General features: G+C 25.1%; 1 protein-coding gene across 1 annotated transcript; it reads right to left on the bottom strand.

Moving 5' to 3' along the window:
• Positions 1-7,647: 7,647 nt before the first annotated feature.
• On the bottom strand, positions 7,648-10,296 carry LOC128952795 (uncharacterized). Its single transcript, XM_054298240.1, has 2 exons — positions 8,281-10,296; positions 7,648-8,136 (listed from the first exon to the last, which is right to left on the bottom strand). Exons 1-2 carry the CDS (start codon positions 10,294-10,296, stop codon positions 7,648-7,650), a joined length of 2,505 nt encoding a protein of 834 aa, XP_054154215.1.
• Between the last annotated feature and the right edge of the window lie 7,455 nt (positions 10,297-17,751).

The raw sequence follows: 17,751 nt of genomic DNA, 5'->3' as shown, positions 1-17,751 counted from the left end.
TAAAAGTTTTTTTTTAAAAAAAAAAGTTTGGGTGTAAATCAAGAATTGAATTTATTTTAGTCAGAAAGAAATAAAGAGAGAGAGAGAGAGAGAGAGAGAGAGAGAGAGAGAGAGAGCTTAGTAAACGATTAATAATAATTTTTTAATAACATTTTCCTGAGAGGTGTCTATATTTTATATATATATATTATATATATTTTTTCTTTCATTCAAACTATTGATAATAATAATAATATTCTTTAGTTTTCAACCGAGACTTTTAATAAGTTTTTTATGAAAATATATTCTATAAATAAAAAAAAATAAAATAAACTAAAAGTTTTTTATGAAATCCCATCAGATTTTACTGTCTATGATATGCATTGATTGGGGCCTCAACTCCAGTCAGTGTTTAAATAATGTATAACTTTAATATACTGTATTATAAAGTTATAACAAATACATAACACATATATACATAAAAACTCTTGAGATTTTAAAACTGGCTTTCCTTGAAATCCGACTCTTGAGGTGTCAAATGTATAGTCAATATATCTTCTCTGTGGCGCTCAAGACAAGGACAAAGCCATCGGTGGTGTAGCAGTCGATTGCTTACCTCTCTCTCTCTCTCTCTCTCTCTCTCTCTCTCTCTCACACACACACACACACACACACACACACACACTCACTCACTCACTCTAAAAAACATTAATATTACATTAATATAATGATAAAACTAATTTTAATCGATAGTTTTAAATTTATTATCGATTTTTATAAAAAAAAAGTATAATTTATATACTATTATATTGATTTTGTTTTGTTTTTTCTTGTTTTTTTTTTTGTTGAATTCAAAATCCAAGTTTACTTTATAATAATGTAAATGATAATAATAATGATAATAAATAAAATATTTGTATTTTATGCAAATCTTTAGTTGTGACAAAAAAATAATATACATTATATGTATTACATATACAGTACATACATAGCCTTCAATTTATCTAACAATTTCCATAATTAAAAATATGTATATATTTTCGGTCACAGTGTTGTACACTATTCCTACCGAAACTAAACATATATGACTATAAAATAAAATTTAAGTTAATTTTTTTCATTATTATTGTATGTAGTAATCGTAATGTCCAATTATACTGTATATAACTATGATATATATGCAATACAGTATATATTTATTTATTTTTTTAAAAACTAAAAAAAATATGTGCATTTTAAAATATATATTAAACATATTACACATATCCAACCACATAAAAGTTGTTAATTATTAGTATAATATTATATTTAATATATATATAAAAGTTTATTTCCATGTCTTTCCCCTACTTTGATGAGGCCATTGCCTTCACCTGTCCTTCCGTTGGCATCCCTTTTTTGTTGGGCTGTCTGTATATATATATACACTGTATATGCCTTCCCTATACCCAAACAAATGCTAATTGCTATTATAATGTAAATATAAATGGTATGCCTTTTTAATATATATATATATAGTATTATAATTATTTTTTTTAAAAAGTGTTTAATATTATGTATTATTTTAATTTATTAGTTTATATTTTATTTCTTAAATAACTCTATTTTTGTTAAATCTAAAAAGTTATTCACATAACAAGCATTCAATGTCTAAACCGATTGCTGATAACTATTGATATTTAAATGTCTGTATATTATCATAATATATATATATATATTGATTTATAATTTACAGTATTGAATAAAATAATATTTATAATAATAATAATACTAATAAATTATAATGATTTAAATTATCGCATAGCGTTAAAATACCTGTATTATTATTATTGTTATAATAAAAATGTAATATCATATTTTTTAATATTTAGATTGTGTGTATGTTTTTTTTATTATTATTTAATATTACCGTACAATAATAAACGATATATAATATAATGCTAACTAATATATTGAAATATATTAAATAATATACTGTATATATATATATATAATACTACATTATATAAATCTCAAATGGCTTTTAATGGGTGTGAACCACACAAAAGTGTTTTTCAAAAAACACAGTCAATGGCTCTTATCGTCTCTTAAAAACTCTATTGAATTAATAAAAAAGACTAATAAAATAAAATAAAACTTATATTATATAAGACTTTTAAAAATCTCTTTTTTAATACTCTCTCTCTCTCTCTCTCTCTCTCTCTCTCTCTCTCTCTCTCACTCACTCACTCACTCACTATCTTTACAAAACTTATCCCTCCTGTTGGTAACCCCTCCTCTTCCATAACAATCTATTTTATAATATATATTTAAAATAAAAATCTGTTTTTATTATTATTATTCTAACATTTGAATATTGCTGTTAAGGAAAAATAGGACACAATAATAATAATAATAATAATAATAATAATAATAATAATAATAATAATAATAATAATAATAATAATAATAATAATAATAATAATAATAATAATAATAATAATAATAATAATAATAATAATAATAATAATAATAATAATAATATCTATCTGTAATAAAAAGAGAGTGAATAAGTAAATTGAAAGCATAAAATAAAACTAAACGAAAAAATCCATATTAAAAGTAATGCATAGCATATTATTATTATTATTATTATTATTAGTACAGCAATAATATATATTTTATATTCATTGGAAAAAACATAATCTTGTTGTCTATGTATCTATCAAAAGGCATAGTTAAGCATAGCACAGGTAGGTTATATAGCCATACATAAACAAATAGCTTTGCACACCTGGACTACCATCCCAATCCCATATATTGAATTTATATATATTCTAGTTATTTAGTGCAGTTCCTGTACTTATTATACTGTACTGTGTGTAGAACTGGGCTCCCTGTGCATCCAATTTTGGCAAACCATTAGAAACACTAACACATTTTGAATGGTTTTTTTTAAAAATATTGTCTTTAAATGTAATATCTTATAAGTTATATATCGTATGTTATATAATTTATGTGCAAATGAAATGTTTGGCTATAAATACACTATATATAAGTGATTTTTTCTCATATACATTATATAACACACTTATTATTAAGTTTATTATTGTTATATAATATTGGCAAAAATCATTTATATATGTATTAATGTATTTATTATTATTGTTGTTGTTGTTATAATTTTGTTAATAAATTTCTCTCATTATTTCTATTATAATAATACCACACCGTTTGCCCTAATTTTTCAATAAATTATACTTAAAAAAAACTATCTCTGGGGTATTGTGTAATAATTATTTTATTTACAATTTTTTTTTATTATTATTATTTAATATTTGATACAATAATGAGCTTGTCTATCATTTATACAAAATATATAAATGATTAAAAAAGAGAAAATTATTTTAGATTAACTATATTATTATATTAAAATTGATTACTTTTTTTCATATGTATATAAATTTATGTAAACGTATAGCGTTTTTATAGAAATAATATTATTATTAATATTTACTTATATTTTATTCAATTATGTATACAATAATTTTACTATATATGTACAATATATATATACTGTATATGTGTGTGTTTAATGTATACGGTATATAAAAATGCAAATTAATCATTTGAATATATAAATAATAATAGTAATAATAACTTTTCCATATATTGAAATAATATTTTTTTTAAAAAAGTTAATTTCCTATTGAAAATGACACTAAATTAATACTACTGTATGATTTAACTATTTAGTTGTTTAGTTTTTATTATTAATATTATTATTGTTGTTATACCCACTGATTAAGCATAACGTTAATCTATCAGAAATGTCAGAAATTATACTTAAAAACAGACTGTTTTTTTGTGAATATTAATATTAATAATAATATTATTTATATAATGATATTTCCTTTATTTAATTAATTCACTGCCTGTTAGGCAAATTTTTTAAATTTTTTTTTGTGGATAGATTATTATGTGGTCTAAGTTTATTTAGTATATATATATATATTTTAATAAATAAATATTATATAAATAAAATATTTTCAATGATTATGTCTAACTGTTTGAGCATTTGGTTTGCTTCCCCTCGAATATATACTTACTATTATTATTATTATTATTATTATTAAATACTGTATTAACAAAACAAATATATATTTATTTATATATATATTTGAATGAAATAAAAAGTATACATTGAAAAAACAAAACAAAAAAAACTTTAGTAGACTTAATATGAAAATATATAAACACAATAATCAAATAATTAAAGTAAAAGTGCATATATTTTTTTAAAAAAGCGATTATTAAGTAGACATAAAGGTTATCATTTTCTTTTTAAACTTTTACTACTACTACTAGTTATGCATTGATGTGTAAAATTTAAAGGCAATTTTCATTTTTGACTTTAAACTTAAAAAACTATAACTTCAATGTCATAATAGGGTACACTTTCTTAGTATATAATATGTGTGTGAGTGTGTGTTTGTTTGTGTGTGTGTGTGTGTGTGTGTGTGTGTGTGTGTGTGTATGTATGTATGTATGTATGTGTGTGTATGTATGTGTGTGTGTGTGTATGTGTGTATGTGTGTGTGTGTGTCTTAGTTTTTCTTTACGTTGCAGAGGATATTACCTGACATTAAATGACATGTTTTGAAATATATTCACAGATATATAGCTATAAAATATAATATATAATATAAGTGTATATATAATACAATAATATATTTCCTTTGTTCTAATTTAATGACATTAATTATATCATTTCATTTAAGTCTATTGTTGTTTTATAATAAACTATACTATAATAATAATAATAATAAAAAGTGTAAGTTATTATAATATAAAATAGGAGATACTTATAATAAGGTATGCAATATATAATTTATAAGACATATCTACATTATAGTGTACTGTATTACAGTATATGAAATATTTTTCATTAATAACTATTTTATTTTATTTTTTCATATGAGAGAAAAAATTTATTATAAGTATTAAAAGTGTAATATAATTCTCACATTCTATGTGAGAGAGAGAGAGAGAACATGAAAAAATCTTACTTTAAAGATCTTATAGTTTATAATAAATTATTATAAATGATTTTAATTATAGGTTTTGATTGAAGTGAAAGGATTGAAAAGTGTAAGTACTGTATAAAAAATGATTGATGAAAGCAAATGATAGATACAACCAGTGAATGAATGGGTGATAATCAATGAATGAATGGATGGATAGATGGATGGATGATATACTCTGTTTCAAAACCCCAAGTCATACATATTATTATTATTTTAAAGTATTACTGTATTATTATTTTCTATACTTTTATGCCAGTGCCCAAAACAATTACAACAATGACATCATTGTGTGTTAATATAATAAATATATATAGTATACTACTTAGTTTACTACTTTGTATTTGTAATCCGAAAAGTAATAATAAAATTAAAAAATATTTGTTGTATTAAAAAATTGTTTTGTTTTGCCTTCACTATAAATTCAAGGCAAACTGTGGGCTTTGAGACCACCAAACAGTATACAAATTAAATATTAAGTGTATATATATGTATATAATATAATTTTTTTTATTTGAAAAACAAATATTTTTATAGACTTTCTTATAATTAAATGGTTTTCTCTTTTTCTGATTATGTTATAATATATATATATATATATACTCTGTTATAACAATAAATTTATTTGATTAGTCCCTTAAAAGGAGTTTAGGATTTTTGAAGGATAATCAAGTTTAATATCTAATTTAAATAAGTGATGAGTTTATGATTATTTATCACAATTATTCATTCCCACAAAATATACATATATATACTTTATATCATATTTATTATTATTTTATAATTTATAAATGATATTTTTTATATATATGTGTGTGTGTGAGATGATTGCTATCTGTTTATAGAAATACTTAAAAAATTATTTTATTTTTATTTTTGAATATATAAAAAAAACAAAACAAATATTTCAATATTTTAAAATATTTTTTTAGTCAAGTTTATCAACTAATAAATTATTCATTATTAAATAAATAATTAAATGAGTTGTTCATTAAAAATCACACATATATATACTGTATATATATATAGTATATATGTCATGATTATTAAAATAGCATATAAAATATAACCAAAAATTTCTTATTAATAATACCAACTTATTTAAATTGATAATAATTTTTTGTGTATTCATATGTTTTTTTATTGATTTCCACAATTCAAATATACAGTACAAATTCAAATAAAAAACCATTAAAATAAAGTCAAGCGATTATTTTGGCGATAAATCCTTTAGTAAAATAAAAAATAAAATAAAAAATAATAATAATAAATTAAATTTTTGCAAAAGAATATATATATATATATATATATATTTAAATGCAATATTTAATAATAATAAATCAGTATTACAAGGCATAAAGCAAATAAAAATCAATTGAATAATATAAAAATAAATAATACAAAAATGTTACATAATTTTTTCAATAGGAGATCATTTATCTTTTTGGTAACTTACAGATATAATTTAATATTAAATAAAATAAAATAAAACTAAAAACTAATAATAAAAATGTCATATAAATTATTTCAATTATTATTTTTTATAATTATTAATCTTATTATAAATATATAGTCAAATTTTATGTAAACTTGAAAAATTGTTTTTTTATATACTGTATATACTGGTATATAAATTTTATTAATTATTTTAACTGTATATGTTATATAATACAGAAATTATATATTAAATATATATATATACTGTATATGACATATAAACACGTCTATATTGTTGCCGACAAATTTTTATAGGAATTTTATTAATAGTTTTTAAAAAATTTAATATATAAAACATAATTAATTATTTTTTTAAAGGCATTAATTTTTTCTATAATACTTATAATATGAAAAAACTCATGAAAATTGCATAATCCTTGACCAAAAAAAATTAAAGGGGAATTATTACTTTCAAAATTATTTATTTAAAAATTATAAATTTATAATTATTATTATTAGTGGGTGTGTTAGTATATGATACTAAATATGACAAAAAGTTATATTAATAATATCTAAAGGTTTTTATTTGCGCGTCAATACATAATAATTAAATATCTTTTTATGAGCAATGGATTAGCTAATAGCTTGAATTATTAATTAGTTTATTAATAAATATTATTTCTATTAGTATTAGTTAAATATCTAATATTATTGAATTTTTAAAAAAAAAATTGGCACATTTTATATCAGCAATTTAATCCACGACCCTTTATTATTTTTTTAAATTTTAATATTATCAATTATTATCATTCGTACAATTAATTATCATGATAAACAATATATAATTTTTTTTTTATAAATATCAAAAAAGTTTACAATATATTTTTTTAAATTATACATATCATAATCATTTAAAACAAACACGTTATGTGTTTATCCACAAAAAAAATATTATATTATTAGCATTATTATAAAAAAATGAATCATTAAAAATAATAATAGTATCAATAATAATAATAATAAATCAATTGAATATCACTTAATGGAGAAAAAATAATATTATGAAAAAAAAGTTTTTTTCCAAAAATATACATTTAATTTTTGCTTTTATAATATAATATAAAATGACATAGATTAGTTTTAATTATCAATTTTATTAATTTTTTGTTCAGAGATACAAAGTGGCCAAATGTCGATTTTTGATGGTATGCTCTTTCAATTGTTGTTGTAGCTGTTGTTGTTGTTGTTGGTTTTGTTGTTGCTGTAGGCGATCCAATGCATTGAGAAAGTCAATGTGGACGGGTAGCAATTGGATACAGTTTTTATTTTTCCTATCATTTAATTCGTTATTAAGTTTGTCAATGGTATCGGTGGTCACATAGTTGCCGGCAGTGGCTGCTGCAGCGGCAGCAGCCGCGCTACCGATATCCCAGAAAACATTGTTCAGCGAACGGGAAAGTTTCGGAAACTTTGGCTTCGGATCGCGAAACAGATCCCGACTGCCGGAGCCCGAAGATGTCGTCTGACCAGAATGGCTCGAGTCTAGTGTATTGTTGTAATCCATGGCCGGGCTCTTAATGTAATGCAAATTATTCATTGACTTATATCGTATATTGAATATCGGCGAAGTGGTCAACGATCTGCTACTGCGACACGACTGACCACCGTTGGCCACATTTTTATTATTATTAATATTATTATTGATATTATTATTGTTGTTATTAATATTAATATTGTTGTTATTATTATTATTAATAATATTATTATTATTATTATTTGTGATAATCTTTTGTTTACTGACATCAATCTCGTTGATGGCGGCATCCGATCTGAACGGCGCTGAGACGTGTTTTGCATATTTGAGAAATCGGTTGGCTTTCCATGTGTTTCGTTGGCCCGAAGAACTTTTGACAAACAATTTCTGGCCATTTATGGGATACTGTTGTTGTTGTTGTAATAGCAGTAGTTGTTGCTGTTGTTGGGAAGGGGTTTGAGGTATCGGTGTTGTACAGACTGGCGATTGTGTTGGCAAATATACACCGTTTCCAGCGTTCAAACAATTATTATAATGTATTCTAACGTTTGGAAAATAAACGATTTTCTCTTCCTTTGATTTATTATTATTGTTTTTGTTGTTATTTTTGTTGAATATATTATAGTCTTTAGTAGGAAAATATTTTTTCACTTTTTTCACGTTTACAGTTACCTTCTGGGGTGTTGTCATCGGATAAGAGAAACGGTGGTGTTGTTGATGATGATGGTGTTGTTGGTGTTGTTTTTGAATGGACGGTATGGTTATGATGGGCGGAGGTTCGGGTCGGTTCTCCTTATTGAGTATATCGACAATTGCCGGATCACTTTGGGTCGCTTTGACGCCAACTTTGCTTGATTTCAGTTCATTCCTGATCCTATCGGGTAACGGTGCAAAACCGCGAACATAGTCATAGATCTGATCGATCTCATCGTAAAACTCGTTATCCGTATCGGCACCGCCACCGCCGCCGCCACAACTCAATGATGGCTGGCTAGCATTGGCCTCTTTGTGACTGTCATCCAAAGATGTGCCCCGTTTTAGCGGTTCGTTGACGGCGGCAGTCATATCATTGCCACCGCCGCCGCTGCCATTGATCTGTTGCGGATCAGACAGACTGCGTTTGACTAATGAATTTGACTGCAATCGTCGTTTGTGGTCATACTGATGACCACCGCTGCCGCCACCTCCTCCTCCTCCTCCTTGAAACTTGAAAGCAAACTTTCCCCGATTGCCACTATTGTCCTCTTTGAGCAAAGCCTTGACCTCTTTGCTTAGTGTCTGTGTGTCCAACAAATGAATTCTTCCGGTCAAACCCTGTTGACTCAACTTTGCCGATAATTCTTTCAAAGCACCAAACTCTGGCATTTCACACAATTGTTGGCCATTTTTTGGGCCCAAAACTTTGAGACTACTCCCTATAGGAACTTGTGTTAAGCAATTGTTGGTGTCTTTGTTGATATCTTTTGTTAGCGGAAGTGCTACAAAACATTCGTCCTCATAGGTACTGAATAGTCGGATATCAGAATGAAACTGTTTGTAGCCCTGCGGCGGCTTTCCGTAGACTAAGCGCACCATTAATGGCAATCGCTTTGACAAAAGATTAGATATGGTATGCACTCCCGATATGCCTTCCCTGGCCACTGGACTAAACTTTCCTTTTTGATCCAAACTTAAATATACTGTATCACCACCTTTGGTCGTACGACACCGTAGATATCGGTGATGATAACCGCCATTTGACTTAACACTGGGCGGCGTCACCACATCGGTGCCCACTAATGTTAGCAGTTCTCCAGTTTGTATTGTTTTTTGTTTATCTGATATCACATTTGGGTCGTCAGTCTTACCCATATATGCCTTAATATTATCCCTAACCAGGCATTGATCACCGCATCTCTTACTGAGATCAGCAACACTTTCAATACAACGCACAGACTTTCCCTCTTCGGATAGTATTTCCCACCAGCCATCGTAGTTGTCCGGTATGACCAGTTTGGGACCCGTTGGCACTGATCGTCCAGTAGAACCGGCACTTGTTTTGCTACCTTCCTTAAACCGGACCGACTGTGCGATGACATTGACCCGTTTGCCGCCCGAACCCCACAACACAATTTGGCTGAGCGATGGCGATGATAGACTGGGAACACCGATATTCAAATACTGTCCGCGCGATATCTTTCCGATTTGCGGAAAGTCGTATTTTGCGGAAAACTCTTTTAGTTGATGACTTGTTTCCGACCATTTGGCAGCCGATATTAGCGCACTTGAATCCAATGATGACATTGTTTTTTTTAATTCACCGTTAAATTAATCCAAAAAAAAAATAATTTTTACATAAAAATTATATAATCAATGTTTGTTGGAGTTGTATGATAACAGTCGACACTTTTTAAAAAAAATTGTTTTGCATATGTATTCACAGATTCACTGGTTTTGTTGAATAGTATTATTATTTTGTTGTTGTAATTAAATACTATATTATAATTTTTTGTTAAAAACAAATTTTTGAACTTCAATTTGTTGTGGAGAGAGAGAGAGAGAGAGAGAGAGAGAGAGAGAGAGAGAGAGAGAGAGAGAGAGAGTTGAATGGCTATTGAAAACAACAACAAGAGATTGAAAAATATTTCCTCTTTTACTCCTCTCGCTCGCTGTCGTTGGGTTCGTGTCCTCCCTGTCCTCTAACTACTGACTCGGCTGTTGTTGGTGTTGTTGTTGTGGCTGTGATTACGGATGCGAACATTGCTGTCATGCGTTTCGGTGACACCTAAGAGCACTGGGCTTAATATATATATAAGGTATATAATATATATAGTGTATATAAATTAGGTATATATTGAATAAAAATTTATTATATATAAAAAAACATATATAAGTTTTTTGTGTTTTCAATGAAAGTTAAATGACTCGTTTGAAAGCTAATTCTGGGACTCTCATGTTTTCCTAATGTCTGAATGTTGTGATCGGAAATACATTTTTATTTTATTTTTTTGTATTTTAAATATGAAAAAACCCTTATTGTGATTATGATAATTGTGATAATTTATTATTATTGTTGTTTGGTTAGCTGCCCTCCAAGCAGTATGCATACCTATGTGACTACTGTGTCTATTATTATAATTATTACATCTACTACTACTGATACTACTGTATTATTAATAATATGATTATAATTTATTATATATTATGCTATATTATATCTAATATAATTGTTATTATAGAAAAAAAATATATGTTTAAACAGTAACTTGATATCCTATTATTAATTAATAATTATATGTTACTAATATATATTGAAATTAATCTACAAGAAAAAAAATTACATTTCAACTCTATATTATAAGTTATAATTTATAATGTGTTTGTAATTTATCATATTATATATGATAATAATTTTATACTATACATAATATACTGTACATGTATATAAACTACTGTATATTTTTATAAATAAAAGTTAGTAATAAAGTTTTTTTTTTTTAAAAAAAAGTATAAATAAATATATAATAAAAATTACAATAATAATGCTACTAGTAAATTATTTTTATTAATTTTATTGTTATTTTTATAAGTCATTAATTTTAAATATTATTAACTATACTACTTTTAATAAAATTTATAAATAAATATATATATATATATATATATATAGATATTAATTATATACTAATAAATATAGATTGTAATTACCTTATGTTAAACAGTCTTATTTTTTTGGTTTCATTTAACATCAGAAATTAGTTGGTTGTATACAGGTATTCAAACACAGACACAAAATACACATTTATATATTTTATACATAACAGCACTGATACTAAAAGCACAGGTAGTTTGCAGATAATAAAAATAGTTTTGTATTATTTATTTTTTAAAATAAAGTTTTCACTCCAGGTATTTTGAAATGCAAAATGCATTAACAGTATATAAATACCAAATAAATATTTTTTTAAAATCAATCAAAATATTTGTATATATATACACACATAAATGTCATCAACATTACGTTTTATACGTTAATGCTAAATGACTATTTTTTTAAAAAATTAATTAATTGGCAACAATTGATGGGGACAGTCGGCTCCTATGGCTATATACTGTCGAGGAAATTGTAAAAATTGAGATAAACACAGCTGACGACTATATATTGACTGTATGTTTAGGACATCTCATAAATGTTTTTTTAAAGCGATATATAAATGTTTTTCATTTAAATAAAAAACTTTTTTTTCGCCACACAATTAATATATACTGACTTAAAAAAAAGTACAGTAAAAAGTGTCATAACAAGTAAAAGGCAAACTGTGTGAGTGAGTGACTGGTGAGGTACGTGTGTGCGGCTGACGGCTCCCACCTGAATGGCTTCTCCACTCAAATTGACTGCTTCTACGAGCGCACTAACTCAACCAGAATTGGTGCTCATGTCTGGAGCCCTCAACTATCTGCTGGTTTGCCTTCTTCTTCTCGGATGGTTTTGACTTGAAATGTAAACTTCATATACTGTGTATACACAGGACATACAGTCAGTATATTATAACCAACTGGTTATACCTGTGTGTTGTGTATGGCATTGGCTGCCAATGTTCTGGCACTGGCACTCTAATAGTAGTAGTAGTAGTAGTAGTAGTAGTAGTATTCAATGTATACATACATAACTTTTTTTTATATAACAAACAGGTAGTAGTAATGAATTGAATGTCGAGAGTGTGTTTCACTCTTTCTTTCAACTGTTTTGTTGCTGTATTTTATGTACTGTATGTATGTGTTCAGTGGTGTTCACTGACACTTCCACTAAACATAAGTCATATGCCAGTGCGCTCAGGTATTACAGATATTATATACAGTATATACAGTATATATCTATAATATGCAATACCTGTGTGCAACTGTTGTTCCCTTAACAAACAATAGTAGAGAGAGAGAGAGAGAGAGAGAGAGAGAGAGAGAGAGAGAGAGAGAGAGAGAGAGAGAGAGAGAGAGAGAGAGAAAGAAAGAGAGAGAGAAGGCATTGGTGTAAATAATGAGAAATTCCTCAATCAATTCAATGCCTTTTTAATTTCTCAATCCATTATATATTCAATATATATATATATATATATTTGATTCAATACATTTAACTCACAGTAGATATACTAAAGTATATGATTTATAGATAATTTAATTTTTAAAAAATATTTGATGATTATATTTTTTTAATGCATTAATTTTGACGACTGGAGAACTTGAATGCAGACAACAACTAATAATAATAATAAATTATTTATTAATAGTTAACTAATAGATAGATATATACAGTATATATACAAACACATGGTTTATAACTCTTAACCAGTTGTCTTGTTATATAAGCATTTCAAATAAATAAACATTAAAAAAAATAAACAATTTTATTTTGAAATGGTTTTTCTGCTAATAAACTTTATGAACCTTTTTTTTTGCTTAAATGAATAAACCGTATTGTCATAAACTTAAGTTAAATGCATAATAAAATTTAAAAGTTTAGTATTATTAGTATTATTTCCAAACAATAATTTAAAAAAAGTCTATTTAGTTTTGTTGTTAAATCTAAATTTAAAATGTCTTTCCAATAATTATATATCATATTAAACAGTCTATATATATATATATAATGTTTTATACGGTATATGTATATAAAAATAAATTGTACTGTATATTTACTCTATAAAAATGATGATGATCACTTTATTGTTTTTTTCTAATTTAAAATTTTTATAGTTTAATTTTTAAAAAATAAATAAATAAATAATGTTTAGCCAAACATTTGATATACAGGTATACAAAAAAATACAAGTATTGAGTATTATCTACAAAATATATATATATGATATAATATATTATATAATGATTGCCTGGAAAATAGTGGGACACATATATATACTGTACTTTATATACTACTATACCCAAGACCTGGCATTTCTACTAAACAGTACTTCAATAGAGTTAATGACTTTCATAGGAATGCCTTTTCATGTATTGAAACTCTTAATCATATGAAATGACAGATTAATATTTGGTTACTCTTTAAATAAGAAGAAGAAGTAGAAGAAAAAAACAGAAACTTTTTTTTTTATTTATTTTATTTATTTATTTATGTTTTCTTTCATTAAACATAATAGTCATTCAGTTAATATATTTACGGTATATATATATATATACTGTACATATATATTACTAAATGTCATTAAATAAGGAAATCTTTTTAGTCCCCGGATTGCAATCATGTCTTTATATAAGATAAACATTTATAAACTAAAGGACAGTCCTTTTTTTCGATATACAGGTATACACTGTAAAAGGTATATACCAGATACTGGCAGGAAAAGCTTACTAGCTTAATTTTTAAATTAATTGATGACGTAGTTTATTAAACATAATAAAAACTTATAAAAAATATCATCATGTACATATAAACTATTACTAATATGCAAATAATAACGTAAAATTTTAATTTAAAAATTAAGCTAGTAAGCTTTTCCTGCCAGTATCTGGTATATACAGTATATTTTTCAATGACCTTAGAGTCAAATACATGAATGTGTGTGAGAGACTTGACTTGAAGTTATATATTGTGTGAAATCTTATAAATTAGATATAAATATAAGTTATATAATAATAATAATGATAACTTTTCAAATTGATGTCTCATAAATAGTGAAAAAAAATTGTTTTTGTTTGTTTGAACTCATAAGAGGGTACACAACTAAATCACACACATATACAGGGGGTTTGTCATATCATATCATTTTTTAGTAATTAATTAATTAATTATTGTTTTCGCTTACCTGTAATTAAACTCAATTAAAAAGTCTTTCACAAAAAAGACAGTGAATTTTGATATACACACACACACTCTCTCTCTCTCATTAGTTTTAAACTGCTATAACTGCAGAAATAATTATATCTATACATTATATATAAGTTAGGGTATTGCCAACCAATTGCCAACTTATAAATATAAAATAAAAAAATTTAATTACAACTTATAATTAGTATGTAAAATAACAATTTATTTTTTTTTAAAATTATTAAGTTATAATATACAGTAATTGTTAGTTTATAAAATTAATAGTATTCAAAAAAATTATGTTTTAAATTTTTATTATTTAAAGAATGATTTTATTAAAAAAAACAAACAAATTTATCATGAAATATAGTTTATAAATTATTTATAATAATTATCAACAATTAAAAGTAATTTAATTAAATAATTATTTTTAATTAATCATATATAATATTTTTATTAAAAATTGAAATGATTAAAAATTAGCAAAAAAAAATATAAGTAAAAATAATTAAATTATTAAATATACTGCATAAATGTTGAAAAAATATTGTATCAAAATCGTGTTAAATAAAAGTATGTTTTTTTCTTTCTAAATATGTGATAATTTTTGTAAACATTTTTCAAAATGTATTATTTATTATGATATTTCATAACACATTCATATTATTATTATTGTTATTATTATATATTTGTTAGTAAAAAATAATATTTTTAAATTAAATAAATAAATACAAATATTATTTATTTATTTTGTTTGTTAATATAAAAGTGAAATATATCATTTAATTGTTTGTGTTGATGAAAACGTGTGTGCATTTTAGCCTTAAAGTTTTGCATGATTTTTAAATTATATATATATATATAAATACAACATTTAAAAATATATACAGTTTATAAATTTTTATTAAATAACCTTTAAATTATTTTGTTAATATATTTTTTGTTTGTTTTGTTGTTTGTTGTATATGCAGTATATGAAAAAAATTAATGCACAAAATGATGTTAATATTGTTTTATTATATCATATATTAATTTATATAAGTACAGTATAATATATAAACTACTAAATGATTGAATAAATTTATTTTATTTTTTATTTTTTGAATAAATGATTTTATAAATATTTGTTTTTGATTGCGATTAAAATTTATAAATTTTCAAAGTCAACTACTACTACTACTACTACTACTACTACTACTACTACTACTACTACTACTACTACTACTACTATAAATTAACAATTAATATAAAAATGCATAATGAATAGTTTAATTATAATAATAAAAAAATTAATAATGATTATTAAAATAGTATTGAAAAATTATTATTATTATTTAATGTTTAAGCATTTAATTGTTTAAGGCATGAGACCGGTATTAATACTTGTATTACAGTATTATTATTATTATTATTATTATAATAATAATAATAGTCAATACACTGGGAGATGATGTGTGAGATATGTGTTATGCGATTGGGATTTGCGGTCAATGCTAGCGATGGTAATGAAGTTAACGATCGCTTAGTGTTTAGTATTTTTTTTTTTGGTGGATCCGCTCTCTCTCTCTCTCTCTCTCTCTCTCTCTCTCTCTCTCTCTCTCTCTCTCTCTCTCTCTCTCTCTTTAAACAACAATAATCAACAAAACAACAACACATCAACTCTTTGTTTGCCTTAAAAAACAAAACAAATTTCACTAAAATGTTATTTTTTTCGGCAATCAGATCTCTCTCTACAATAGCAATATAGCAAAATAAATTGTGTGCAATAATAACAATAATACTATAATAATAGCAGACAATTGTTTTGCCAGCAATATATACAGTATTATTATTATTATTATTATTATTATTATTATTATTATTATTATTATTATTATTATTATTATTATTATTATTATTATTATTCTAAAACAATTGATAGAAACAGTGAGTGAGTGATAGAGAAATAATAAAATAAAATGCTTTTCATATCCACATCTCTCTCTCTCTCTCTCTCTCTCTCTCTCTCTCTCTCTCTCTCTCTCTCTCTCTCTCTCTCTCTATTTATTTATTTATTTATTTATATGTAGTATTAATTAAATGCTGAGTTCAATAATCAGGATTTAAATAATAAATAAATCATCAAATGTTAAGAGCATTTACATACATTGAATTTTAACAAAACAACAAAAATCTAAAACAAAAAACAAAATCTATGTTTTATTATACATTTTCATATCAACTGACGAGAGAGAGAGAGAGAGAGAGAGAGAGAGAGAGAGAGAGAGAGAGAGAGAGAGAGGGAGACAGGAAAAGTCTAAAAAAGGAAGAGAAAAAACAGCATAAAAAACAATTTTAAATTATTAATCAAGTTTTACGGGCATATTATGCGGTACTGAAGCTATGGGTTTGGCTTTTAAAACACAAAACAGGGAACACAAACAAAATAACAGTTTGGTCTAAACTTTTATACACTATATTATATAATACCGTATACGGTATTACATATATGTATAATATAATATGTATGAATGTATAAATGCAAAACATGTTTTATGGTTAGCAACAAACAAAAAAATATAAGCAGAAAAAAATATAAATAAATAAAAGAGAGAAATTAAAATGAATCTTTAAAATTGAATGGCAGACAACAAAAGGCATAGAGAAATATAAGATAATGTGATTCACAATCCGAGCCCTCATCCCAATCAGTAAGCCCTGTGCTCAACCCCCCTAAGCTTCTCTCTCTCTCTCTCTCTCTCTCTCTAAGCATTTGGGGGTCACAACATCAAACATCAACAGGTGAGCACATGTATGAGATGCAAGTCTAACAAGTGATTCCTTATACTCCCTGACCATCTCTCTCTCTCTCTCTCTCTCTCTCTCTCTCTCTCTGTTGTGGTGAATGACCTCTAAGTTAAAAAAAGAGAGGCATAGGTGTTGTCTGCAGTAAATAAAAC

Source organism: Oppia nitens, unplaced genomic scaffold (genome assembly GCF_028296485.1).
Source record: "Oppia nitens isolate AA-2021 unplaced genomic scaffold, nextdenovo-longstitch-racon4-pilon3 scaffold1_pilon_pilon_pilon, whole genome shotgun sequence".
Taxonomy (NCBI): Eukaryota; Metazoa; Arthropoda; class Arachnida; order Sarcoptiformes; family Oppiidae; genus Oppia; species Oppia nitens.
The sequence above is the reverse complement of the archived record's forward strand: the minus strand, read 5'-3'. Positions and strand labels throughout refer to the sequence as shown.